This window comes from Leguminivora glycinivorella, chromosome 1, assembly GCF_023078275.1.
Source record: "Leguminivora glycinivorella isolate SPB_JAAS2020 chromosome 1, LegGlyc_1.1, whole genome shotgun sequence".
Lineage (NCBI taxonomy): Eukaryota > Metazoa > Arthropoda > Insecta > Lepidoptera > Tortricidae > Leguminivora > Leguminivora glycinivorella.
This window is the reverse complement of record NC_062971.1, coordinates 37,199,553-37,227,168: the sequence shown is the minus strand read 5'-3', so window position 1 is coordinate 37,227,168 and position 27,616 is coordinate 37,199,553. Positions and strand designations below refer to the sequence as shown.

Here is a 27,616-nt window from a genome sequence, read left to right as displayed (position 1 = left end):
TGCGTACTATCTTTATTTCTAATATTTCAAGTCGAAACTGTAGAAGTTTACAAAATATTTGATTAGTAATATGTGTATTTTACTGTGCATGAATAGCATTGGCATTGATAAGATACGCTTCTAGCTCAATAAATTATAGTTTTCCGCAATTGAAATAATAACAAAATAAACGGAAAATGTATGACTTACACAAAAAATAAGTTTGGTTTGTATTGCATAAACAATTAATTTTAATTTGTTCAGCTCACCTACTGCGCACCATCATATAAATGGATGTCCACCGTTGTTGCCTTTTTTCATGATTTTTCAGATTTTATTTCACTAATCGTATATTCATAATAAATATAATCTATCACGTATCGAATTTACTTATATACTTAATTGATCAGTAAAATAAAATCTGTAAAATGATGAAGAAATTAAGGCAACGGCGGTGGACATCCGTTTATATGACGATTGACCGTGCGCAGTGGGTATGGTGGACAAATTAACATTAATTGTTTAAGCAAATCTAACAAAACTCATTTTTTTGTAAAGGCCATACATTTTGCGGTTCATTTCGTTTTTATATCAATTGCGGAAAAATAATTTATTGAGCTAGAAGCATGTTTCACTCGTATCAGTGCGAATGCTATTCATATACAGTAAAAATACATATTGTCAAATATTTTGTAAACTTCTACAATTACGACTAAAATTATTAAAAAGTAACGATAGTAGTTACGCATAATATGCTTTCAAATGATACCTCTCACAAATTGATCGCTAAAATAGGATCTGAGAAATACATAAAATTAGGCGACGGTTAGCACCTATTTACGTCACGGGGGTGCAGTGACATCTGCTAAACCAAATTCGTAATTACTTGGTTGTATAATATCATACATCAATAAAACTTATATTTTTAGAAAGCATATGAAATGTCCAGTAAATCTTATCATAACATTATTTGCGGTAAAGTTATTGTTTATTGGTCATGCACCAAGATACAATCTTAAAAATTATGAAAACGGCAACGAAAATGGTCATCCATGTATATGACGGTGCGCAGTGAGTATGATGGATAAATTAACATTAATTCTTTATGCAATACTGACAAAACTTATTATTTGAAAAGGTCATACATTTCGCCGTTTATTTTGTTATTATATCAATTGCGAAAAAAATATAATTCATTGAGCTAGAAGCATGTTTTACTCACATCGGTTCCAATGCATATTTTCAAATATTTTGTTAGCTACTACAGTTACAACTAAAATTATTGAGAACCAATGATAGTACGCATAATATGCTTTCAAAAGATTCCTGTTAAATAAAATAGGATCTGAAAAATATAGAAAATTTGGTAACGGTCAGCATCCATACGTGGCCGGGCGCTGTGGCCCCTACTTAACCATATTTGTAATTACTTGGTTATATAATATCATACACCAATAAAACTTATGTTATTAGAAAGCACACGAAATTCCGCGTAAATCTATACTAACATCAATTCCGAAAAGTTGTTGTTTATTGATTAAGAAGCATTTTTTACCAGTAGGTACTTGTGCGACTCATGGTCTATAAAACACATATTTTCAAATATTTTCTAAACAGCTACCTTTATGATTATAGTTATTTATAAAAAAATATAGTAGGTTTAATTAGCTTTGAAACGATACCTCTCGCATATGGATCCGTAAAATAGGACCTCAAAAATATTGAATACTTTACTACGGTCAGCGCCCATTTCTGCGACCGGGCAGAGTGACGCCTGCTAAACCAAATTCGTAATTACATGGTTATATATTATCATATACCAATGAATTTTATATTTTTAGAAAGAGCATGAATAGACGCAAAAATTTTATACTGACATCAATTGCGGTAAAGTTATTGTTTATTGAGTTAGACGCATTTTTTCTAGTACTTGTGCAATTAATGCGCGATAAAAAAACACATATTTTCAAATATTTCGTAAACGGTTACTTTTATGAGTATAGTTATTTAAAAACAATTAAAGTAGGTTTAATAAGCTTTCAAACGACACCTCGCACGAACAGATTGGTGCCACAGGACTCGAGATGTGAATAAATATCTATGATGGTCGGCCGCCATCTTTCTCCCCCCTTTTTCTGAACCCGTCCCCCCCTCCTTAAACTAAAACAGGTCAATTCGTAATCTGGAGATAACGAGGAACACATCCATACCTGTTTTAGGTATTTAGAAGAGATGTCGACGACTTTTTGTAAAAGAGGTCGTTTGGTCCCTGACTAATTTGAATCTTAGGTAGTAGAACCTTTTCACAGTCAAAGTCTGTGACACGTATCGTATGGCAAATAAAGCACGGTGTCAATACGACAGGGTTTTATAGAGTGGTCTAGAATTCAAATGGGTCGAACAAAAACAGTCCATTGTGCAATCTCACAACTCGAGAATTATTTTTCTATAAAGGTTTTAAAATGTTAGAATTATTTAAAAATATACAAGGTGCTCGCGAGGAACCCATATAACTTTAACGGCATATTCTTGGTCACATTTTAAGACTAAAATGTCATATAAACTTTTCTAGGTTTCGTCTAGTTTCAGAGTTATTGCCAATTTAAAAAAAACATTTCCGTATTGTTACTCAGTAGAAAAGGTTTCTTAATGGCGCTGATGCGCAATTGTGGAGCATAGTCTCACAGGTCATTGATAGATGTCAAAATGTGACAATAAAAACTTCCAAATAATTTGGTTTTTAGAAAAATAAATGAAGGAACTCGTTTTAATTGCCAACTTTATGGATAAAAAAATTTTTTTATGTCAAAATACGTCCAAAAAAGTAAAAAAAAAAAAACAAAAAAAAAATTTTTTTTTGGCGAAAAATTTTAAAATCATATAACATTTTTTCTTTCTTTTTGCCTCAGAAACGCGTGGTTCAAGTTATGCGGGTTCCTCGCGAGCACCTTGTATTTCACAAAATAATTTTAATTCATAACTAAATATTGGAATAATATACAATCATATCACTTTAAAAGTTACAAACGTGATCTAACCTTCCTTCATGCATAATGCGTGTTTAAAATAATATTTCCCGAGTAGTTGAAGCAACATTATTTCGCAGTTTCAAATAATGTGATATTACACGTCACCATGCTAGCGTCTCGAAAAGTAATATCAACTTCAAAACCGTAGTGTCGTAGTAATTTATGGCTAAGAGGCAATTTTGTCACGAGCGGATATGCGCCATATTTGAATAGAGTAAGTCAACTTTGTAACACGCCGTGTGTTTATAGGACGAGATGCTTGGGCGGTAAATGGGACTTTTTTGCTATGTGATTTTTTACAGATAACTTCTGGTTTAGTTATAGGCTAGTGGGGGCTATTGGCAGGTAATTTCAACTTTACTAAGGGCCACTTGCATAAACGAAAATGGAGGGTTAACCCACCATTTTATATGGATTTTTTTTGATGACCCAGGGGGAATCCATTATGGATCCCACTGGCCCGGGAGAAGCCAGTGGGTATGTCCGACTCGCACGGACTAAACCCCCTGGGGCGTTCCGCCGCTCGCTGTTTGGACGGGGTTTCGGGCACTCGGTTGTAGGCCTCCGATACCCCGTCAGCGTTGCCCTTGCGGGCCCTTCTCGAAGGCTGCTTAGGCAGCTTACTCCACTGAAGGCCCTCGGGAGGGCCTGCCAGCTCGGAACCTCGTTTAGGCGGGTGATGGGACTCCCGATCCATCACCCGCAGGTTCCATGGGCGCCGGAATTGTTCAGGCGCCCAGCGGTGGAAATGGTCTTTGGTTCCACCGCTAACCACCGGCCGCAAAGGATAGGGAGAACGGCGCACCGTAATACCGGCACTTCTCTTCCCTTGCGGCCCCACCGATGCCGCTACAGCGGAGCGGCCCCGCCAAGGTCGCAGGGGGTAGGGAGAGTGGCGCACCGCTATACCATCACGCCTCTCCCCCTGCGATCCCACCTCGGCTACCGTGGGAGGGCACAGAGCGGCATCCCATACTGCCGGATCTTCCCTCCCACGGCAGTCTTCCCAGACGCGTCTTAAGTGGGCTTTACAAGCCCGCTTAGAGCGACCGCCTCGGGCCAGCCAGTGCCCAAAACAGGCCGGCCCTGGGTACCTCTTAGCTTCACCGTGGGTGACCAGTCCACTGTTACTAAGCCCCCCCCCCCCCCACCACGGCAAGGTGGGCACCCTCGGGGGGGACAGCCCACTAACCCTGAGTTAAGTGGTTGGTGCAAATGGGACTTATATTACGTGGGACTTATATTACGTACGTTAATATTCTATGTTATAACATATACTGACTTGAATACCTAATCGTCATTACGACATGATGTTTATGGCATGTCAAATTAACTTGGACCTCGTACATTGCTGCTTGGTCAGATTAAAAAAATAATTATTCTCAGTTAATATCACTTTTTAACAAGATAATTATTCTTTACAATTCGTATGATCAGATACTATAACTGGATACATTTTACGCCCTAACCTTGTGGAATCCACACGTTGGATAATAGTCTAAAATCTACAGTCGTGTTTCATTTTATCGCCACTCGTTTCAAATTCCCTCTTTTTAACCCTCAACGCCAAAACTACGGAGTGTTATAAGTTTGACGTGTCTGTCTGTCTGTCTGTCTGTGTGTGTGTCTGTCTGTGGTATCGTAGCTCCCGAACGGATGAACCGATTTAAATTTAGTTTATTTTCGTCTGAAAGCTGAGTTAGTCGGAAGTGTTCTTAGCCATGTTTCATGACAATCGGACTACTATGTCGCGGTCGGGGGTTTTTTCAAAATTTGTATTTTGTAGTTAGGTTATCCTTACTAATATCGTATCGTAATTTACTATTGCTTCCATCATATTATGAACCTAATAACATTCTAATTTCCTAGACAGCTACATAAAGTTCTTAAAACAAAAGCCACCTGCTATCAGCAAAATCCATAAAGCTTAAAAATATCATTAGGAACAAAGGCAAAGTGCTAGTTTTTAAAATCCCCGAGTTTGAACAAGTTCTATTTTAGTTTCTGGTCTGGTCGGACCTAGATTAATCCAGTAATTAATGTTCATACTAACTTGGTAGAAGCTCTTAGAACTAGAAGATTTGTTTTGGTAATGAAAATAGTCACTTTCATAAATATTGCCTTAATTTCAGGAGTATTTTGAATTTAATAATGTAATGAGAACTATAGCTATGTAAGGTGGTTCTCTAACTTAAGATGTAGTTAATGTTAGGTTATTTATTATTTTTATTTCTTATTTTTTGCTACGTAGTTATGGCAATATATATATATTTTTTTATAACTAAGAAGGAATTTAGAATTTGGAAGAGAACTTTTGACGCTCCAGGACAAACGATACGAAAGAGCAGTTAATACGAAAGAGCGATAGAATGGGATAACTGGGCCTTTCTTTCTTCAAAGTTTTCCACCCCACATTTTTTTTGGATTAGGAAATGTTTATGTGGTTTCCACTCAGAATCGAGAGCTCTTTCAATTCTAATAAGAGAAATTAATGGTCCAAGGTTTTTTTCCTATTCCGTTACCATATTTTCATACATTTTGTGAGGCGGTAACGGAATCAAAGGTTTGAAAAAGTATAAAAATCTTGTGACATTTTTTTTCTCCTATCAGGATCGAAAGAACTTGCGATTCTGAGTATGAATAACGTAAAAAATACCAATGTTACTAAAAAAGTGAGGAGCACAAATACTTTAAATAAAATGACCTATTTACGATACGCTATAGGAGCGAAAATATGAACAAAACATATGTAGTTAGGTACCTAAAAGTTTACGTCAAATGGGATGAATAGGAATGCCGAGGTGAATAGGGACGAAGACTTAAAATGTGATTTGCCATCCCATTTTTTTTTTTAAATCTACAGAAAATGTACCATTCAATTGTTATGATACACTTTGTGTAAGTTGATATAGTATATGCCTGGTAACTCACATTTTAATTCTCGTACCTCTTCACCCCGGCATACTTATTCACCCCATTTGACGTACTGTGACGAAAACTTAAATAACCTATGGTTTTACGACTGGTAAGAGGCTGCGCAGGATCGGGGCAGATGGCGATCTCTCGTTTCGGAGGCCAAGATTCACTTTGGATCACTGAGCCAAAATAGTTATTTTATATTTTTTAAGGAAACTTAGATGTAGCTGTTTCTCTTATTAAAGCTCAAGCAGCTCAAACTTGAACGTATACCTGATCAAAATTCACATGTAAGCGAAACTAGGATGCGAAGATACAAAGTTGACATCTTCGCTAACAAGAAAAACGACTATCTGTCGATCATGGCTTGTTAAAAGTTAGTCTAGAGAAGTTTTAATGGTCTCCCTTATAAACAAGAATAAACAAAAACTTCGATCATCCACTGATCTGTTACTTTTCCGTTTTCAGTGCAATTTCTGCAGACGCTAGTTGAAGTAATTAGAGTAGATTCTGCCGCTGCGTCGGCTAATATTTGTGAAGAATGTGATAGTTTAGTCAGTTATTTTTATTTCGATAAGTAAACGTTGATTTTGAAACCAGTAAGCGATCTTGAGCGGCCTGTGGCCTATTTCACAATAGTGACAATTGTCGCCCGACAGTAGTGATGTGCAAGTTGCGGAAACTTTCTAAAAAAAATCTTAAATTTCATGAAAAATTCACGAAAGTTTCACGAAAACTAAAGGGAATTTAAATTTATGAAATGGAAAGTTTTCATCCATACAATTGTCCATACAAAGAATGGAAAGTTTCCGAAATTTCAGAAATTTGACACCTGACAGTGACACTTCGCCATTCATTGCCTGTTCAACTAGGAAATAGCTGAGAAACAATGTTACTTATCAACTCAGAAATAGGCACAGAATTGTAATTCTCTAATAGGTACCTAATTAAACAAATATTATAGAAACTTTGTTACTGAAATATTTTTAAATTAAAGGAAAAATGGAAAAATTCACACCTCCGGCAGGACTCGAACCTGCGACCTTTGGCCTTGCACACATCCAGCAGGCCTCCGTGGCGCGGTTGGTAAACGCGATGGCCCCGGCAAGGCCAAAGGTCGCAGGTTCGAGTCCTGCCGGAGGTGTGAATTTTTCCATTTTTCCTTTAATTTAAAAATATGTAATATCGCTCGCAGACGTTTCTGCATGATAAAAAAAAAACTTTGTTACTTAAATTTACGAACAATTAGCTGGAGAAGAAGCATATTGATATTGGTATCGATAAATAAATACATCCATAATCTTGGCCAAAGGCAAAGTGAAAGTATAGATTCCTTATATTCTCTTCTCAGAAATTGACGATTTTGTTCTATATCATTTTTTTTATGGAATTCTAACGAATAACCAGCCAACGGATGAATGGATGGAAGCTCTGGCTCGGTAAGAGCGTGCGACTTTCAATCCGGAGGTCGCGGGTTCGAACCCCGGCTCGTACCAATGAGTTTTTCGGAACTTATGTGTGAAATGTCATTTGATATTTGCTTGTCGCTTTTCGGTGAAGGAAAACATCGTGAGGGAACCGGACTAATCCCAATAAGGCTTAGTTACCCTTCGGGTTGGAAGGTCAGATGGCAGTCGCTTTCGTAAAACTAGTGTCTTCGCCAAATCTTGGGGTTAGTTATCAAAACGGACCCAGGCTCCCATGAGCCGTGGCAAAATGACGGAATAACGCAAGGAGGATGAACCAGCCAATGGATATCCTGCACATGCAAAATGATTCTCAAACTTATTTTTCAACAAAACAAAAATTTGTAAATCGTGCCGTTTTCCAAACACTTCACTTGCAAATAAGTCGTTCCGCTGACTCAGTCATTGTAACTGAGACGTTTCGCTCCGGCGGAATTGGCGCGACTCCGTTGCGTCCCGAACCGAACGCGAATGACTGACGTGGCGGAAATTGTGCAAGATTATTCGCTGCCTTTGCTTTATACACCGTCGCTTTAAGTTTTTTTTTTTTTTAATGATTATAGAGACTTGTTCTACTACGTGTATCATTGGCAACACTGTTAGCTGTACATTTATTATCCTTGTTACAAAGACATAATGTCTACAGATGTTTAGTTAAAGATGTTGATGGTTGTACAAGAGGATTCTTGAAAGTATTAAAATTTATGCTAGCGTCTTCCTTTATCATTCATTCATTCATTCATTTATTTATTGATAAAATAATATATTTTACATGTCAATGTTCTTACTTAACTTAATTTTAATTAAGTTTAAATTAGGCACTTATTACATTGACTACTACAGAACTTAATTGTGTAAGAATAAGTTTGAGTTCACTTCCAATGTTTTGAAGAAAGCTTTGACTCCATGGTCTAGTTAAAAAACTGGCACAAGGTTAGCTGGAAGAGATCCCTTATAGGGATAAGTTCGCCTTTGTACCTCTGTTCCTGTAAACTGTATATGAATCTGTTGTACACAATAAAGTGATTACTACTACTACTACTACAAGTAAAATGACATCGAACACGAGTGACTTAACGTTGATTTTTGTATTTAAATAAAGAGACATACTGTCATAGCAAAAACAAATAAACTACAGACGAGTATACCTATTGACATAAATTTAATACTAATGTGTCTGTGTTTTTGTTTTAGGTAAGATTACGGTTTCATCAGTGGAGTTATTGAAGCGGATATCCAAGTTTGTAAATGTCGCAGAAATTTAAATCGATCCCTTACTGATAGAAAGTGAAATCATAAATAATGATTCGTTTGTGAAAGTCGCTGATCGGTGCATGCGAAACAAACCTAAAATTGTGCGTGGGATTAACAATATAAACATAAATCATAAAAACGATCTTCAAGACATTGTTAAAATCAATTCGAAACCATGCCCTATTGATTAATGAGAAACTACAAGGCTTGCCAATGCACACGTATGCAAAGAGTATTAAAGACGCAAGAAAACAAATGACGAATAAATAGACACTATTAGACGCACTGACACCTCTCAGTCCCATAGGGTTCCTTCTTATAGTCGTGAGGTCGTGACAAAACTACCTTAAAGTCATACTCAAACTAAACAAAAGACAAACCTCAAAAAATCCTGTCGCAGCTCATAAAGCAAAATAACCACTGAAATATATCACGAATACGGCACCGTACATCTCAGTTATTGATAGCGTATTATATGTTTATAAATTTTAATAATACCAACCGGCGCAGAACATAAAAAGGTAGGGAGCGGCAAAAAATGATACGCATTACTCACGGCGCAGAGGTTTAATGCTCTCACTTTAATGCAGGGGGAGGGAAAGGGAGGGTGTCTTATTTAAGAAGGTCCCAGTTGCGGGTACAATTCGATTGATCTAAAAGCGAGTGGCTGGAGAATTAGCCAAACGAAGCGTTTAGTGGTGACGGTTCGTGGCGCCGCTCCAGCACTTTTGCTGTTTAAATGATGAATGTGTGCGGAATGTTTCTGGCTTTTTGTGTAACGTGTTTGAAGTGTATGTAACTTATACTGTTTACAAAATCCGAAATCCGATCCGAATCTAGACTATCGTCGCCGCTAGAGAATTGAAGTTATGCTCTAAATTTTACATAACGAAATATGGCAGGGATTGAATACCTGCTCATGTAATATTTATAACAGTTTTCGGTGCTAGGAAAACTATGGAGTTGGACCTTTGATTTTGGAGTTTTACTTAGGTTTTTTTATAAATATTTTAGCAACTTAAACTAATACATCGATATATGTCACGCTACGTGTTGGTACATGCCAAGTTTCATGAAATTATACAAGTCGTTTTAAAATTATTTGATGGTGAAAGTTTATATGACTCACAATAAAAAAATGTCGTCTAAGATCTTACCTATAATTAATTAGGATCGGAATGTTAATCGTCATGATGAACTGCAGTTCGCGGAGGAATTTAAGCCAAACGCGACAGCCAGCACTATCTCTTCGCGCAGACTTGCGTCTTGAGGCACATTTTTTGTCTGTGGAGGTTTTTGGTGATTTACAGCGTCTTCGTAGATTTAATTTTAAAAGGAAATCGACTAATAACTATGTAGGGTTGAGATTAAGCTGTTTTCAGATAGGTAATGATTTGGGATTCAACAATTTAGGTTTCAAAAATGAATTTTAAAATCCATAGCGTTTCAGATAATCCATTCAGCTTTGGTAAAAAATCTTGGGTAATTAAGTTATGAAGTGCAAAAATGCTAAATCAGAATTGAAATTGTTGTTTAATATATGAAGAAATAATATATGAAAAGTCAATAATTTCAATCATACATTCGACATTTTGAAATTTATACATACATGCAATCATGCCTGTATCCTATAAAGGGATAGGTAGATTACATGAAACTACTCAAGTTTCAATGCCACTCTTGGAAATTAAGGGGTTGAAAGAAAACGAAATTTTCTTCATCTACGCAACAATTAAATTCTTATATTTTTTTAATAATGGCGAGTGGTGTGAATTGATGATGGCAAGACAACTAATCCAGTATGAGCGAGATACGTAGAAAATAAACTACACACACTAGCAAATATGTCAGTGCCAAGCTCTTACTCAGTCTCTCTCAATTCTGTACATCGAATTCTCAAAACGCCAAAATGTCATTGAAAATCTCGCGAATCGAAAGCGCAGCGACCGTAAAATCACTTACTACCCGCCTCGGCATGCGGCCCACGTAGCGGGCAGGTGACGCCAAAATGGACTCCCACATTTAAATATACTTAAAGTGGTTCGCTGTCCATATGAAAAACAATTGAGTTTTATTAAGTCGCACACAGTATTGCTGCATAAAAAATGGTTTTATAACTACGTTATGTTGAATGTAAATACAAAAAAGAACGCAAAAAAATTATAATATTGAGTAAGTTCTATTTGTTATACAGGGTGGGGCCTGTAACAAAGGCGAAAAATTGAACTGTAGGCTATTCTCCTTATACTGATCAACATTTATTCAGTGACTTTTAAAAATTATGAAGTCTTTAAATTTTTAATTTTTCATACAAAATAAATATTAGCTTCAATGTACGCCATTATTGTTGTCATTGACGTTGTCTGTCACACTTTAGACTTAACAGAATTCGCAATACATTACCTCTTAGAAAAAACTTTCAAGGGTGATAAAAATCAAAATACAAGTTATTTTTAAAAGTCGCCGAACAAATGTTGATCAGTTTAAGGAGAATAGCCTACAGTTCAATTATTCGCCTTTGTTACAGGCCCCACTCTGTATAACCTAATAGTCGGTTAAGTATAACGCATTATTTTATCACTAGACATATTTAGTGCAATCCTTATGTGAGTTCATACAAATATACTACAAGCTCTGCGAGCCACTAATTTCCTGGAACGCTTTCTCATAATATCTGAAATTACAAGTTTTTTTTTTGCCTGCAATTTTGAGACGATTATTTTATTACAACATGGCAATGTGTGTGCAACAACGTAATATAAAACTTAATTATAATTCTGGTATCAGAACGTATACTTACTATAGTAATATTAAAATATTATTTTTATTTTTCGGTCGTACTTCTGAAAAGCTCGAAATTGGAATTGTTTGTAGTGTTTGGGGTACAAAGTAAAATAAAATGTGTTTACCGTATTTACAGTAAACAACACGCAATATATAAAGATTTTTACTAAAAAAAAACAAATAAATATTTGAAATCATGTTCAAATAATGTGTAAAATTTAATTCGATTTAACATTTTCCGCGCATTCCGCAGAAAAAAAAAAGGGACGTAGGACATAATAAAAATATCATATTAAGGGACACGACACAATAACAATAAAATTGATATTTTTTGGGAGCGTAGGTTCGTATCCTACCGACTACGCCAAATATGGAAGCTGCAGCTCAAGAGTCCAAAAAAACCCAATTACTTTGAACCACTTTAATGAAATTATAAAAAAATACAATAAAAATTACAATCTAATTATAGATGTGAATCAATGCGATGCTAACTATTGAATGCGTTCCCAGGCTTCGGTCCCCAGGCGGGCACGGGTTGCTTGGTCAGCGCCTCGTGACGATGACGCTCGGCGGCCGCTCGTCCTTGGTGTCAGCATGTGTAGCACGCGGCGCTATGCCAGCGATCTCCTTGTATAGGTGCCGCATAATATATCTACTTTTAACCTATGTTTGATTACAGTTTTAGCTTCGTCTGCGATAGAAATTAAAGACAAAATACGAGATACCTCTTAAACATTCGCTAACTAGTCACTTGCAGCACCAAAAATGGAGGGTTAACCCGAGATTAACCCACCATTTTATATGTAATTTGACAGTTGACAGTCCACTAAACTTGAGTTGGGCGGTGGTGGTGCAATTATTGTCATTTAAGCCATTTAATGGCCCTGTGGGAAGTAATTCAATTTCATTTCACAAGCCATTTAATGAAGACCACGTACCCCTTTATAGTAGATTTAAGACCAATTCAGTTTTATCACTCGTCAAACTTATCACAGAACAAAGAGGGGTAACAGTTGACAACCTAAACAAACGATAAATCATAATCCGAAGCCGAATTAGCGTGCGTGTAGAAACTGGTGTGGCAGAAAAATGGCGCCGCTCACGCCACCGCCTCCGCGCAACAAGTGGCCGCGTTCTACAAGACTTCACGGTAGGCGCGACACGCCAGGCCGATTGCGACTAGTTAGCTATCGCTGGTAATAGTAGTATCTATGTTTTTTTTAATCTTTTTTTTTTGACGACCGGTCTGGCGCAGTCGGTAGTGTCCCTACCTGCTGCGGCGCGGTCCCGGGTTCAAATCCCGGTAAGGGCATTTATTTGTGTGATGATATTTGTTCCTGAGTCATGGATGTTTTCTATGTACATACATACATACATACATACAATCACGCCTGTTTCCCAGAGGGGTAGGCAGAGATCACGGATTTCCATTTACTACGATCCTGACAAACCACTTTCGCGTTTTCTATGTATATAAGTATTATATTATTATATATATATCGTTGTCTGAGTACCCACAACACAAGCCTTCTTGAGCTTACCGTGGGCCCCAGTCAATCTGTGTAAGAATGTCCTACAATATTTATTTATTATATTATTTATTTATTTATAAGCCACTCATCTAATTTGATTAAGTCAGCTTAGTAGTGACTATGTTGGTGGACTTAAAAATAGTTTTTATCCAAATTTTCACTTGTTGGAAGTAACCATAAAAATTGAAAACCTTTAGGCCCACTTTCACCAATCACTTTTTTTTTTTGTTTTTTTTTTAATAAATGGCCTCAGTCCCACTTGATGGGACTATTTTGCCAGTGTCAAGGTAAGTGCGACGTTGTTCGGTAGTAGGCACTTGTAAATTGATAGCTAGATTTTACAAGGGCACGTGGACTATCGGCCGTCGATGACAAAAAAGGGGCTAAACGCGTTTCGAGATTAATTCTTCATCAGCTTCTCACTATAACATTAGTTTACTGCATAATAAGCTATCGATATTACACTTTAAACAACATTAATGAGCAAAAGAAGGAGAAATTATTCGCGACGCGATGCCACTAAGATGGCACCCGAACCGGAAGTCTCACCAATCACTTAACTCAGGGTTAGTGGGATGTCATCTGTCAAATTCCATACAAAATGGTGGGTTATCCGTCGGGTTTTAATTGGGCAGTGTATGAATGATCTTTGATCGTTTTTTTTTTGTAATCGAAATTTTTTGTACAATTAAGAAGCGAAGAGGCTTCATCGCACGGATATTAGTGGATTATGCCAAAATAAGGGTAAATATTTACGTAAATGAAAGTAAGCATTCATTGTAAAATCACATACTATCTCCTAGTTATGTCAAAAATACAAATGCTTCACCAATCAAAATATTACGTATTAAACTTATTAACAAACAGTCGTCTTGCAGCATATCGTCACTACTTTTAAAAAATCTCGTATCTCACGCTGTTCCTCAAAGTTAAAACGCAGTAAGTCTATATGCATTCCATACACACTTACTACAATTTCTTTTCATTGACAGACGAAGATACAAGTTTTTTTTTAAAGTAGTGACGATATATTAGGATCAGCTTATCTAAAGGGATAGGTAGACTTGTTTTTGTTAGTTCTGAGTTAAATTAATTATAGTTAAAATCAGGAGATCTTTCGATATTCATACCTTAGAGAAAATAAAGACTAACTTAACCTTTAGTGCGTTTTCACATTATCCGATCCGATATCGGATGTAGGAAGGATTTCAAAGGCAAAAATCAAAGATGGCGGCTTCAACGTGTGGGATACCGGTCCTACATCCGATATCGGATCGGATAATGTCAAAACGCACTTACACATAATTTTTAGCTAGTTCCTTTCCGTTACCTTGTTAAAAGTCTGGTTAAAAAAGTAACCGAGTAGAAACGTATGGAAACTAATCTCTTGTTTTAAAAACATTGAAATAACTCCAGGGTACGTAGCCGAATGGCACAAACGCTCACGAAATGAAACGCTCGCAGATATCTATCTCTATCGCTCGTGCGTATTGGCGCGACAGAGCCAGACTACCTTTCGCGGCGTTTCGTTTTCGTTTCGCGTCGCAGAAATGCCATTCGGCTACGGCACCTGAAGAGTCAAATCCATACTAATATTATAAATGGGAAAGTGTGTGTGTCTGTTTGTTTGTCCGTATTTCACGGTAAAACGGATCGACGAATTGACGTGATTTTTTAAGTGGAGATAGTTGAAGGAATGGAGAGTGACATAGGCTATTTTTGTCTATTTCTAACCCCTCACTACCCTAAAATGGGGGGGGGGGGAAATATATAGAGCATTCCATAATTTTAGAATTTAACGCGAACAAACCTGCGGGAAAAAGCTAGTAAATTTGAAATAGAGAATGTAGTGATTAATCCCACTATAACGAGTACCTGCTTCACTGAGAAAAAACCTCGTAAATCATGAAGATTGATACAAAGGGCAGGTGCGTAATATGTGTGCGTCGGTTCTTATAAAAATAACACGTTATCATCCATGTTATCCAATATTCATCCATCGTTCATGGCGTTATCCTCTAGCCGCCCAGGGGCCTGTAAAAAGGCGCCCTATTACTCCCATTTCGTTGTATTTTGAAACCCCGACGCAAAACCGACGGGGTGTAATAAGTTTGACGTGTCTGTCTGTCTGTCTTCTGTCTGTCTGTCTGTTTGTGTGTCTGTCTGTGGCATCGTAGCTCCGAACGAATGAACCGAATTGGATTTCATTTTTTTTTTCTGAAAGCTGAGTAACTCGGGAGTGTTCTTAGCCATGTTTCATGAAAATCGGTCCACTATTCAAAATTTTAATTTTGAATGGCAGAACTTTGGTATATCAAAATTGTATTTTGATTAATTAAGTTTTCATTTGAAGACGACAGGTAATCATTACTTTCCGTTTACGACAGTGGTTTTTTTTCAACACGAAATTGTATCAAAATAATAGCATAATCACGTCAAATAACTCAAAATAATACAACATTTAAATTAAAAAAAAAACCCCCGACATAGTGGATCGATTGAAACGTGGCTAAAAACACAGCCGACTTTCAAACAAAACAAGCGAAATCTAAATCAGTTCATCTGTTTGAAATCTACGATGCCACAGACAGACACACACACACACAGACAGACTTACAACACAGATTAAAAAATACCTACTCAACATTAATACTTTTTAATAGCAGGATTATAAGATTACCAAATCAACAATAAGTACGAATGAATATTTCATTTTGTCATACAACTTCCTTAATTTTCACTCTTGTCATGATGTGACAGCTGTTTACTCATAATTCTCATACTCATAATTCATTACTCATATTTATACTAACACTCTATGGATTTAAAAAAAATCTAAATAAATATATTGAATTGAATTGAATAATTCACGGCCAGGCCAACATAAATACTTGTTTATTACTTAAGTTTTTCATTAACGTACGATTCACGTGTTAAGCCAAAAATAGCACAATACATGCTTATTAACGGAAGTATCTCACTTTAAACGTATTTCGTCAAAATATCCGGAGCTCATAATATTATTAAGTATGTAATTAGGGTCTTGTCAGCTCATTAAAGGTTTTTTCTGTCAAGACGGTACTTAATTTTTTTAGAATATTTTATACTCTTAATTTAAAATCGGTAATTTAATCCTTATTGCAACTTATAAAGTAACTTGGTCACAATTAGGTACTTATAACTTCTTCTATGTCCAACAAAAACTAATTTTTACACAAAATTAGGATTCGCCAAATGATGAATTTTATTTCAAAAATATTTTTTTTAAATATTAAACAGTTTTTCGCGGATCTCTAAAAATACTTAATTATGTTGCAAAACGAAATATTTATAAATCAACTCAGGACAAACTTATACGACAATTACCTAGAAACGAGAGAAACTTTTCTAAAAACTCTACTTGAATTTTCGAATAACATTATACATTACATAATTTGTTTTAGAACTAACTTAACATATTTTCTGGACTGACTTAATTTCGACATGTCTTATTTGTGCTTGGTTATACAAATCTTATTTATATCTTAAATATTAAGAATAAAAACTTTTCGCGTTATTATTATAAAAAGAAAATATTAAGAGAAAGCTTATGTTCTGTACTCACATGTATTGATTAAGTGTCTATTTATTATTAAAAACAATGTACGTGGGCGCCCGGGGCGTCATAATCAGAAATATTTGCAATTTGATACCTCTTTCTGTACCCACCTACGCTCATCAATATCTGAAACACGCCTGTGAAAACAAAAACCCTTTTCATGTAAAGGCTATCATTCCAGATATCGAAATACTAACTCTATGGACCTAAATATAACGTTACTCCAAAAATAAGAAAAACAATCGGCAAACGCACAGTGACAAGGTAAATAATGAGCCCAGGTGGGGCGGCCATGATACCACCACTGGCCACATGGCATTCGCGCCAACTCAAAATAAAAGTAGACCAAGATACGATGATTTATTTAAACATACGAAGAGATCCCTTATCTGCCACCTCGCGTTATCTTATTGCGTGTTACCTAAATAATTAATGCAATATAGGGCATCGATTGTGAGGTGATGGGCGCCCGCGGGGCAGGTGCGGCGCGGCGGGGGTGCGCGCGGCGCACGCACGCGATTGGCTGTCAAGCCTGCGTGAGTGCGTGCCCCTCCCCCCGCGTGCGTAGCCCGCGCTCGCCTCCTGCAGTAGCCGTCGCACCGCCGCACGGAACAGACGTGTCACTGCCTCCGTAACCCGCCGTACCCGCGTCCGCTACCTCTCGTAGTTTACTCCAAAGTTTCACATAAACTGGGACTTAATTATCTGTCCATATGGTTCATCTCGTAGATATATTTCGTTCAGCGAAAGTTGAATACCCGCCGCCTGTTATTGTAAGTACTGTTTATTTGCATCTGCCAAGTGACTTATTATCGCTGATAACGTATTTTTTTATTTTGTTTTTTTTTTCAGGCTAAGGTCGCGAACTTTTTTCTGTTTATTTGAGACATTGACTGGGCAACTATCAACAAGGTTTTATGTTAATGACGTCAATATTTTATATTAAGCTTTGTTTTATGATTTTTTACTTATTGTTTTTTATTTTATTTAAGATGGTGAAATAAAATATTAGTTTCCTAATTTGTAGTTATTATTTTTCAATCGTTTGCCACAAATCCACTATTATTTTTAATACTTATGGTAATTTAGTTTGTACCTATTTATTATTATATTTAAAAGTAAATAAGTAATCTTAATAAATGAGGAACATAGAATCCCAAATAATGTTATTTCGAAATCATTAGGTCAAAGAGCCATTAATATTAAAATATTATATAGATTTACCCCTTATTCATAAACGTACTAAAGTTATCAAGATGATAAAGTTCGTTTGTCCCTTTCCGACGTATTGGTGTGATAGAAAAGGACAAACGAATTTTATCGGCGTGATAACTTTAGAGTACGTTTATGAATAAGGTGGATAATATTGCATCGCATAATATGAACATCGATTAAAAATTTAATGAAGTCAACTATGTACATGTATTACAAATTTCTAATCGTAGATATTTACTAAATAATAGAACGGAACTCGTGCTCTCACATTACCCCTAAAAGGATAAAAAATAATTAGATATGAAACTTCAATAATAAAACAATTGTATAAAAAAAAACTTTCTAAAATATATACGTATTTGGTTTTCGGAATACTGTAAAACTATAGACCTAGCCAACCTTGAGCCGTTGACTTTGAAACGAGACCGCATCAAATTCGAAAATCGAATAAACAAAACAAATTCAGCCATCCCGAACCCGAACTCGACCCTACACCTAACGGACTTACGGGACACCGCATAACGCGTTATGGATTCCAGAACTGTCGGGTCACATAAAAAGTTTTATCATGCCCCGGCCAGTTAGCTGAAACTTGTAAAAGAATATCCTCGTACGCACCATTAGCCCACGGGTAAACTCGCCCGACGGGCTGTTGATGAAAAGGGTGAATACGGTTATGATAAGAAAATATTGTTGTGTGTATTGTTTGAAAAATCGGGCGGCCAATTATAAGGGTTGATGAAATTCGGAGTGGACGGTGGAAAGCTAAGTGCGTGTTGACGCTTATCATTTGTACAACTCTTTTATTTAAATGTTGTATACAAATTGAGATAAGATTTTGACTCAAAGAATTGGGTATACTAGATAAATTCAATAATTTAAACTATCTTACTAGCCTAGTTCAACAACCTAAACAAAATCAGCCACTCAAGAAGAATGACCTAAACAAAATCAGCCACTCAACAAGAATGACATTTTTACGTCGTGAACAAATATATTTAAATGTAATAAGAGATAAGAAAATTAAATATGAGTTCGAATATTTGTATTTACATATATTTTATAATGTATCTTGTCTTAAATAGGTATTCAAAGTAAACAAAGTAGTGTAGACAAATAAGACTGTACCCTACAGGTTAGCTCAAAATTACACTCCTACTTAATCCAAATTAATGACTTGTCTCCTTTCGGAATTGTTCATGATGATCATGTGAAGTGAAATACATAAAAGCGTAAGTGATTAGATATATATATGTAAGTAAATTTTACAATACATATATTATAATTACAATAACACACGTATTGTTGTATTTATAATACACAGAAAACGAAATACAAAATGTATGATTAGACAACAGAATCAGAAATAGTTGTGCCTTATTCAAGTAGGGTTAGTAACAGGCTCCTTTGAATAGTCACTACATAACATTTATATGATTTGAATCTGAATAGATCAATTTACTGATGTTAAATTACAAACCTGAAAACAAATATATTCCAGACATATTTTAGTTATAGAAATAGATGTCAAGTACCTAATTAAGATAGGTATAAGCTTCAACCGTTAGTAGTCAGTATAAGAATGTATATCAAAGACTTGATTTTTTAAAAATACATTGAACTACGTAGGTCGATCGTCATATCAATAAACTAAATATATCTAATAAACTGAAATAGATAACATTACTATAAAGCAAAAGCGGTCAAACCCACTACTTACTCGTACTCAGGAATAGGTAAAATAGTCCCACACACTTGAATAACCATGGACTCAGTTATCGCAAACTTGTCACTCAACTAAAACGCTTTTTACTATTAAATACTATTCTTGTTTCAATGAAAAATTCATCACATTTCGAGCGAGTCTGTAAAAATTAATTAAACATTTCATTTCGTGCCGCGCTATCATTAAGGGCAATTTTCAATTCCACTTCATTTGAGAATGCCTCGTGAAATACCTAGTTAATGTAATTAAATTTTTATAATTTTAAACTTAATATGGTTTTCGAATTTCAGTATTAAAACTGAGTAAAATCAAAAAGATAACAATTTTCTTATCAAGATGGTGAGATTCGAAATTAAGTTCAGTTTCGGATTCCACAGTCTGTGAGGCATTAAATTACATTTTCGCTGGATTTAATTTGGATTTGTAAAGGGTTGATATAAATTGTACATATTTCTTGAAGGATGTAATCCTAGAGTTAATTTGCAACAAATTAGCCTTTAACAACTGAGGTCTCGAATACCTTTGTAAATGGTTTTCAAGATATCGTAGATTGAAGTTTATTTTTGATGATAATTTTCCCTGTATTTTTGCTCAAAATTAACCTTAAACGAGTGTCTAGATCTACTATATTAGTAGGTACTTATAATTATAAGTTTAAGGATCCACTGAAAATCAGCGTTGGGGCACTAAGTGCTCCGACACATGCTGAGTGGAATCCTTTTTGGAACAATTAGTTAAATGTCATAACTGCAATAATTGAACAAATTATGCTGTTTCAAATAAATAATTTTCATTTCATTTCACATTCAATAGATCATTCTACGACAGTTTTAGTGACCAGACAGTATGATAGTATTTTAATTTTTTTTGTCTTATTAATTATTAATGCATGCACGTTCAGAGTCTGTTGTGCCCAGACACACATTTGATATAAAAATATTATCCCTTGCTCTATGGCAATAATTTTGCAACAATCTTCAAGAATTATAATTGCGGTTTCCGTGCGGTTTCAGAGGAATTTCCTCCCACGAACGCTCCGGCTGTGGAATGAGCTCCCTGTCGAGGTATTCCCGATGAACTACAGTATGGGGTTCTTCAAAAAAGGAGTGTACAAGTTTCTGATGGGTCGGCAACGCGCACGTGACACCCCTTGAGTTGCGGGCGTCCATAGGTTACGGTGACCGCTTTCCATCAGGCGGGCCGTATACCTGTTTGCCACCGACGTGGTATAAAAAAAAAAAAAAATTATGACATTGTTTACCCAGCGCTACCTCAAAATTTATAAAACATCAGATTAAAATGCATTTAAATAAATTGCTAACAAAAAAATCTTCACTAGAATTGGAGCTTGCGAGGAACCTCTTTGAACCTAGCCGTTGTTTCTTAAACTAAACCGAAGAAACGATTAAATTTAAGAAGCACCTTAGCTCCGCTTGTAAATAACCAGACAGTTACATAACCTCCTCGTCTCCCGGGGGTCCATGCAGACCGCACTACGGACCCGGGTTCCATAAATCACCCGCGCTGTGTCAGGGAACCCCTTTTTTATGGAATACAATTGTGCAGTAAAGGAATTGGGGCTTCATTATGAAGTGCGTTGTTCTGGCATTCAATTTTGTGGAATTTCAGCTTGCTTAACAGATGTTTCGTTTTTTTTATTATAACTTGTAGTTTTTTTTTTACATATTAGTTATAAAAAGTCGTACGTAGGTCATTAGTAGGTTCTTCTTTCACATTTATAAATGAGTTTGGCACTTTTTACTCATACCAAGTTCTTATCATCATCTTGCTAGGTCTTCTCATGTACTTAGTCTGAAACGCAATTCCTTATAAATTGCGTTTATATATTTTGTTTGTATACCAAAATATCAACATAACTAGGGTGCATTGGAGTAATTTCGAAGTACAGAAATGCTCGGGTTATTTCAAAAGGGGAATCTTGATATGAGTTGACTTTCAAAATTACCCCAATGTACCCTATGTACTGTTTTTAAATATATAGTTGTGCTTATTTTATCACATCGGGTGATCCCTATACCCTTTTTATTACTTAGGCTGTTAAGATAAACATACGAAAAGAGTTCATAAAAATAAACAATGGAATCATATCGTTTCGTTGAAATTAAAACTCACACCATCACCACCGCACTACAAGCACCAACACTCCAATACCTTTGGGAAAATAAACCGGCTCAAGCACTTGTTGACAAAATTGTCACCGCGACATCAGGTGACAACGTATCGAGGTGGAGACAGTTCACATGGGCCGTTCACCGTTTATCCAACATGACAGCTGACACGTCGTAATGCCACCTTTTACCGCGATGAGAGGTCCGTGTTTGTTTTCCTTCACTATTTGCTTTTGTTGACAAGTTATTTTCTAGTCATGAAATGGGGTTTATGGTGGAAATGTAATTTGTGTTAGTTCAAGTAGAATTTATGTGTTTTTTCGTAGCAAAAGGATCCTTGTGGTTCATATAAGAACATGTTGGGTATGGCAGGCCATGACTTGAAAGGAATAATGTTAAATAAGCATGTTCAATAACTAAAAACGGCGTGCTGTCAAAAATTATAGGATATCCATTTTTTTTCCGACGTAATTGTTTGAATAATTTAATGTAGTCCACATGTACAACGCATATAAGTATAACAAAATAAAAGCTCTTATTTTCGAGTTATCTCTCTCATTCAACAGATTCATTCCCAGAGTTTCAGATACAAATATTGTCAAATGTATTTGAGGTAATGTTGAAACATATTTGGGAGAATTTGCACAAGCTATAGTTGATGATCCTAATATTATAAATGGGAAAGTGTGTGTGTCTGTTTGTTTGTCCGTCTTTCACGGGAAAACGGAGCGACAAATTGACGTGATTTTTGAAGTGGAGATAGATGAAGAGATGAAGAGTGACATAGGCTACTTTTTGTTTCTTTCTAACGCGAGCGAAGCCGCGGGCAGAAGCTAGTAATCTATAGGATTCATTCTATTTAGAAATATAAACTTTTCTCGTAGTAATTCTATACAGGGTGGCCCATTCAAATCGGTCAGTATGGGAAAGTCTGAAACTATAAGACATACGAAGATTTGTTCTTAGGAACCATGTCACCGATTTTGATAAAAAGAAAAACTGCATTCATACAATTAAAAAAAAAAGTGTACCCAGCTGGGGAATCGAACCCGGTTGTTTTGAAAAAATAAACTTACACTATTTCTATTCAGATATCGTTTGTGTAGGTCTTAAGCAGTAAATATCTCTAAGAAACATAATGTCTAAAATGAATAAAATGCATTTATTTCACATACTTTAATTTATCATAGTAGGTGTTCAAAGTGACCACCGTGTTTTTCAATACAATATTCAACACGTCTAGGTAACGATCTTACTATTGCATTTTGTATCTTCATGTGGTGAATCTACGTTAAAGTTGACTCTATGGCTACTTTTAGGTCTTCAACGGTGTTATAGCTATTTTTGTACACTGTTGTAAAGATGAAGTGAACTTGCTGAATATTGTAACGGTGGTCACTTTAAACACCTACTATGATAAATTAAAGTATGTGAAAAAATGCATTTTATTCATTTTAGACATTATGTTTCTTAGAGATATTTACTGCTTAAGACCTACAAAAACGATATCTGAATAGAAATAGTGTAAGTTTATTTTTTCAAAACAACCGGGTTCGATTCCCCAGCTGGGAACACTTTTTTTTTAATTATATGAATGCAGTTTTTCTTTTTATCAAAATCGGTGACATGGTTCCTAAGAACAAATCTTCGTATGTCTTACAGTTTCAGACTTTCCCATACTGACCGATTTGAATGGGCCACCCTGTATATTTCCAGTGGCCTATTTCACAATAATGACAATTGTCACTTGACAGTGACCCTCCGCCATTCATTGCCTGTTCAACAAGGAAATATTGACGATGAGTAACTTATCAAATCAGAAATAGGTACACAATTGTTATTGTTAATTAGGGCCGGTTGCATCAAATCCTGTCACCGTTAAAGCGTTCGTTAAATTTTATTGTATGGGAAGTTCCAAAGACATCTGCTGCGTGGCGATGATGTATCTGTCAAATGTGGCTGGTGCAACTGGCCCTAACGGCTCAGCCACGACATTGGTCTAAGCGCGACAGCGGCGAGCGGCGGCCATACATTGGAGCGAGACACAGCGATGGGACTTTTCATTCGCACGTATGGATGCCGCTCACCGCTGTCGCGCTTAGACCAATGTCGTGGCTGGGCCGTAAGTGTAAATGTTACTGTGGTAAAATATCCCACTGTTCCTTTGCAATCGCGATTTTATATAAATACTAGCTTTTCCCGCAACTTCGCTTGCGTTAAATTCGCGAAAATTGTGGGATGCTCCATACAAAAGTTCATCCCCCATTTTAGATAAGTTAGAAAGAGACTAGGGGATCTAGAGGTTAGAAAGAGACAAAAAGTAGCTTATGTCACTCTCCATCCCTTCAACTATCTCCACATAATAAATCACATCAAATCGTCGCCCCATTTTGCCGTGAAAGACGGACAAACAAGCAGACACATACACTTTCCCATTTATAATATTAGAGGCAGCACAGTATAATGAAGAGTACTATCGTACAGTATGACCACTCCCGCTCCCCGCTGAAAGTGACGTCCGCCCCCTCTCGGTTACTTCACAGTTACCGCCTGTCAAAAACGCGAACAGTCGACCCGTCATATTTCACTCATACAAGCTTAGTACGCGTTCACCTACACGAGCTTAGACTGTGTGCTAGGAACGCGCCTCTTTCATATATTTGATCGCCAGTGTCCGAGGTGTGATATTAGTATGGATAAACGCAACCAAAACACATCGTTCCACCTGACTCACATGTCATAAAACAGTCCCAGTGTATTTCTCATTATCGTACAAACAGTTGTCGGCCGCTAATGCGAGCGATGACAAATTATTTGTATGTGTGTATGATAAGAATCTACATGGCCCGTAATTGGCGGCGTCGCGTGCTGTATGCTTTTGGTTATTTTTAACGTTTTGTTTCATTACTGGCCGCTTAGGCTTCCGTGTTAATTAACATTTTATATTTAGACATTTATGTGAACTTGTTGAAAAGCATTTATCCATACTAATATTATAAATGGGAAACTGTGTGTGTCTGTTTGTTTGTCCGTCTTTCACGGCAAAACGGAGCGACGAAGCGACGTGATTTTTTAGGTGGAGATAGTTGAAGGGATGGAGAGTGTCATAGGCTAATTTTTGTCTCTTTCTAACGCGAGCGAAGCCGCGGGCAAAAGCTAGTTTGAATATAATTAGCAGAGATTTGGTGCAGTATTTGTTGCGTTATAGGAATTTATATGTCAGAAGCCAGCTGGAACAGTTAATCTTATGCCTTTAAACGAGCAATTCTTGTATATTTATTTATACATACAGACGATCTCGGAAACCGCTCAAACAATTTCGCTGAAATTTGTTATGTGGGGTTTTCGGGGGTGAAAAATCGATCTAGCTTAGCCTTAGGTCCCGGAAACCGCGAATTTTTGAGTTTTCATGCGTTTTTCTTGCGCGTTAGTGAACGCAAAATATGGTCGCTAATTTTGTCGTCCGTGCATCGGCGGCGCGTAGCTCCGTCATAAGAGGGTCGGTCTAATATTCACAGGCACATCGCAGGTGTCAGGGTTTCGAATCCCGGCCAGAAATAAAGTATTTTTTTGTATTTTAAGTTTTTTTTTCATCTAAAGGTGTGATATAGTGAAATAGAACCGAGCGAAGCTCGACCGCCCAGGTAAGGATTAATAACAGTAAAATGAACCTTAATGGATCATAATATATCTAGAAAACACATCTATGAATTCCTTTATTTCTACCATGCTGCGCCGAAATTGTTGGAAAAGTTACGATATCTGATAATTAGTTTACGAATACTGTTGATACTGGTATGAAATCAAATATTCAAAATGTAATATATTTTCCAAATATTGAAATGCACGATTCTCATCAAGTTTGCTATACCGCTGTTGGAGATTAATACTTATTATTGATTATTGGGGGTACGGAGTGTGACCGCCGAGAGCACTCATGTCATGCCCGATGAAGAATCACCCATGCCGCCATATCTAAATTATGTTTCAGGAAAGTTTTACTTCTATTTATTTTTTATTTTTTTTTTTCTCTATATACAAAGCCTAAACGATCTATTAAATACAACGTTCACACAATAACTACCAACCAAATACAAGATTCATTAATATGTCTTCCAAGACACGCAAAAATAAAGGCCCCTTCAGATGTCGTCACAATTTTACGACCGACCGTCTGCCCACGCTTTATACAGTGTGTAATGTTTATACAGGCAAATCCTTTAACCTGCCTATAGGATATACGAGTAAGAAATGTAATAAGATACTTTTATATAAATTGTATCCTTATAAAATAATTGAACCTGCAATGTAATACAATGTGGGCGTTAAAAGTCAGCAGTTATTATTAAAAGTTCATATCGTGTATGTAATGTCAATGTCATTAACTGTCAACGCAACCATGTTTACAGTTGGTACACTGCTGCTGAGAAATTTTTCAGAAAATAATCATGAGGTGAAAATTGGGAGGACATAATTCAAAAACTACTCTTAATTAATAATAACAATGAGTTATGTTTCTGGTTTAATTTATTGCCCGTATAAGCCTTACACACTGTATAATTCATACAACCATAATTCTAATAGCGCAGATACCATCAACATTGTCCCTTTTCATTACGCAAGGAATGTTCATCAAATGCCACTGATCTGACTTTACGACCCTATGGCCGGTTTTTATATGAAGAAAGTTTTTTATATATCAGCCTTGGTTTGAATTTTGATTTGAGGTTAGGATTCGGCCATTTTATTCGTTTTAGGGAGGGATCCATTCATTAATGGTTCTATATTGTACTGTAATAGTTTACAACTTTGCCCTTGCGATATAGCTTTGCCGCAAAAGGTCACAGTTTCATAAAAGATAAATAATTTCAAAGTTACAGATATCTAGATTAAAACTCAAATGTATCTGATACTATTTTTGGGTGGTTACGATTTGAAAACTGGAACAAGACGTTCAATAAGCAATGTTGCACATTTTGACAGTGTGTGTTAAATATATTTTTTGTTTATATTTTCAATACTAATACTTTTTATATGAGAAAAACTTTTTTTTTGTTAAAGACCTATAAGTTTATTTTTAAGTTATTGAGTTCTTAGTATACCTAGTTATTATAGATGTAGTTTTTATTGTAATAGTAGTTAACCTATTTTTATATTCTTACTTGGCGCAGTCGGTTGGATTTTAATAGTTTTATTTTATTTTTTATAAATAAATAAATGAATAAATATATATTATAAGACATTCTTACACAGATTGACTGAGCCCCACGGTAATAGTTTGAATGATAATAACTCTAATATTAATTATTTAACAGCCTCACCTTCTCTTCTAATTTCTACATTTTACATAAATGACACCTTCCTAACTACTTGGCGCAGTCGGTAGGATTAAAATAGCTATTAATATGGTAATCAATTAATCATTTAAAATTAATTCTTCAACAGTATCTTCTTTGTATCTTAACTCAAATCTGTTATATTATATATTATATACCTACTTATTCTTACATACATACATACAATCACGCCTGTATCCCATAAAGGGGTAGGCAGAGCACATGAAACTACTAAAGCTTAAGTGCCACTCTTGGCAAATAAGGGGTTGAAAGAAAACAAAACTGTGGCATTGCAGTGACAGGTTGCCAGCCTCTCGCCTACACCACAATTTAACCCATATCCCACAGTCGCCTTCTACGACATCCACGGGAAGAAAAGGGGTGATGAAATAAACCCGTCACCACACAGGCACTTATTTAAAAGGTACATACATACCTTCTTATATCTACATCTTACATAAAATTGCACCTTCACTTACACTTATTATTCTTTCAAATCACATTATACCCAGCGCGTTGATTACTCTAATATCTCCGAAACAATTCACAAAATTACTCCACATAGCCCGTATTTATCAAGACGAGGAGAGAATAATAAAGCTATTATTATAATAACCGAGTAGGCATATACCTGGGTTGCAACCAGCCTACA

The 27,616-nt window shown here is 36.1% G+C and overlaps 1 protein-coding gene across 5 annotated transcripts in view; it reads left to right on the top strand.

Moving 5' to 3' along the window:
- The window catches only part of LOC125224712 (CUGBP Elav-like family member 4), a 661,017-nt gene that overhangs the window by 299,884 nt on the left and 333,517 nt on the right, over positions 1-27,616 (top strand). For 3 of the 5 annotated variants that reach the window (XM_048128168.1, XM_048128159.1, XM_048128150.1), the window contains exon 1: positions 17,162-17,331. The exons of 1 other annotated variant lie outside the window; for it this stretch is intronic. In XM_048128168.1, coding sequence (XP_047984125.1) covers positions 17,272-17,331 — 60 coding nt within the window. In that variant the 5' untranslated portion in view covers positions 17,162-17,271. Of the gene's footprint in view, positions 1-17,161; positions 17,332-27,616 lie in introns of those variants that run through there. One more of the 5 variants, XM_048128174.1, reaches the window with a different exon arrangement.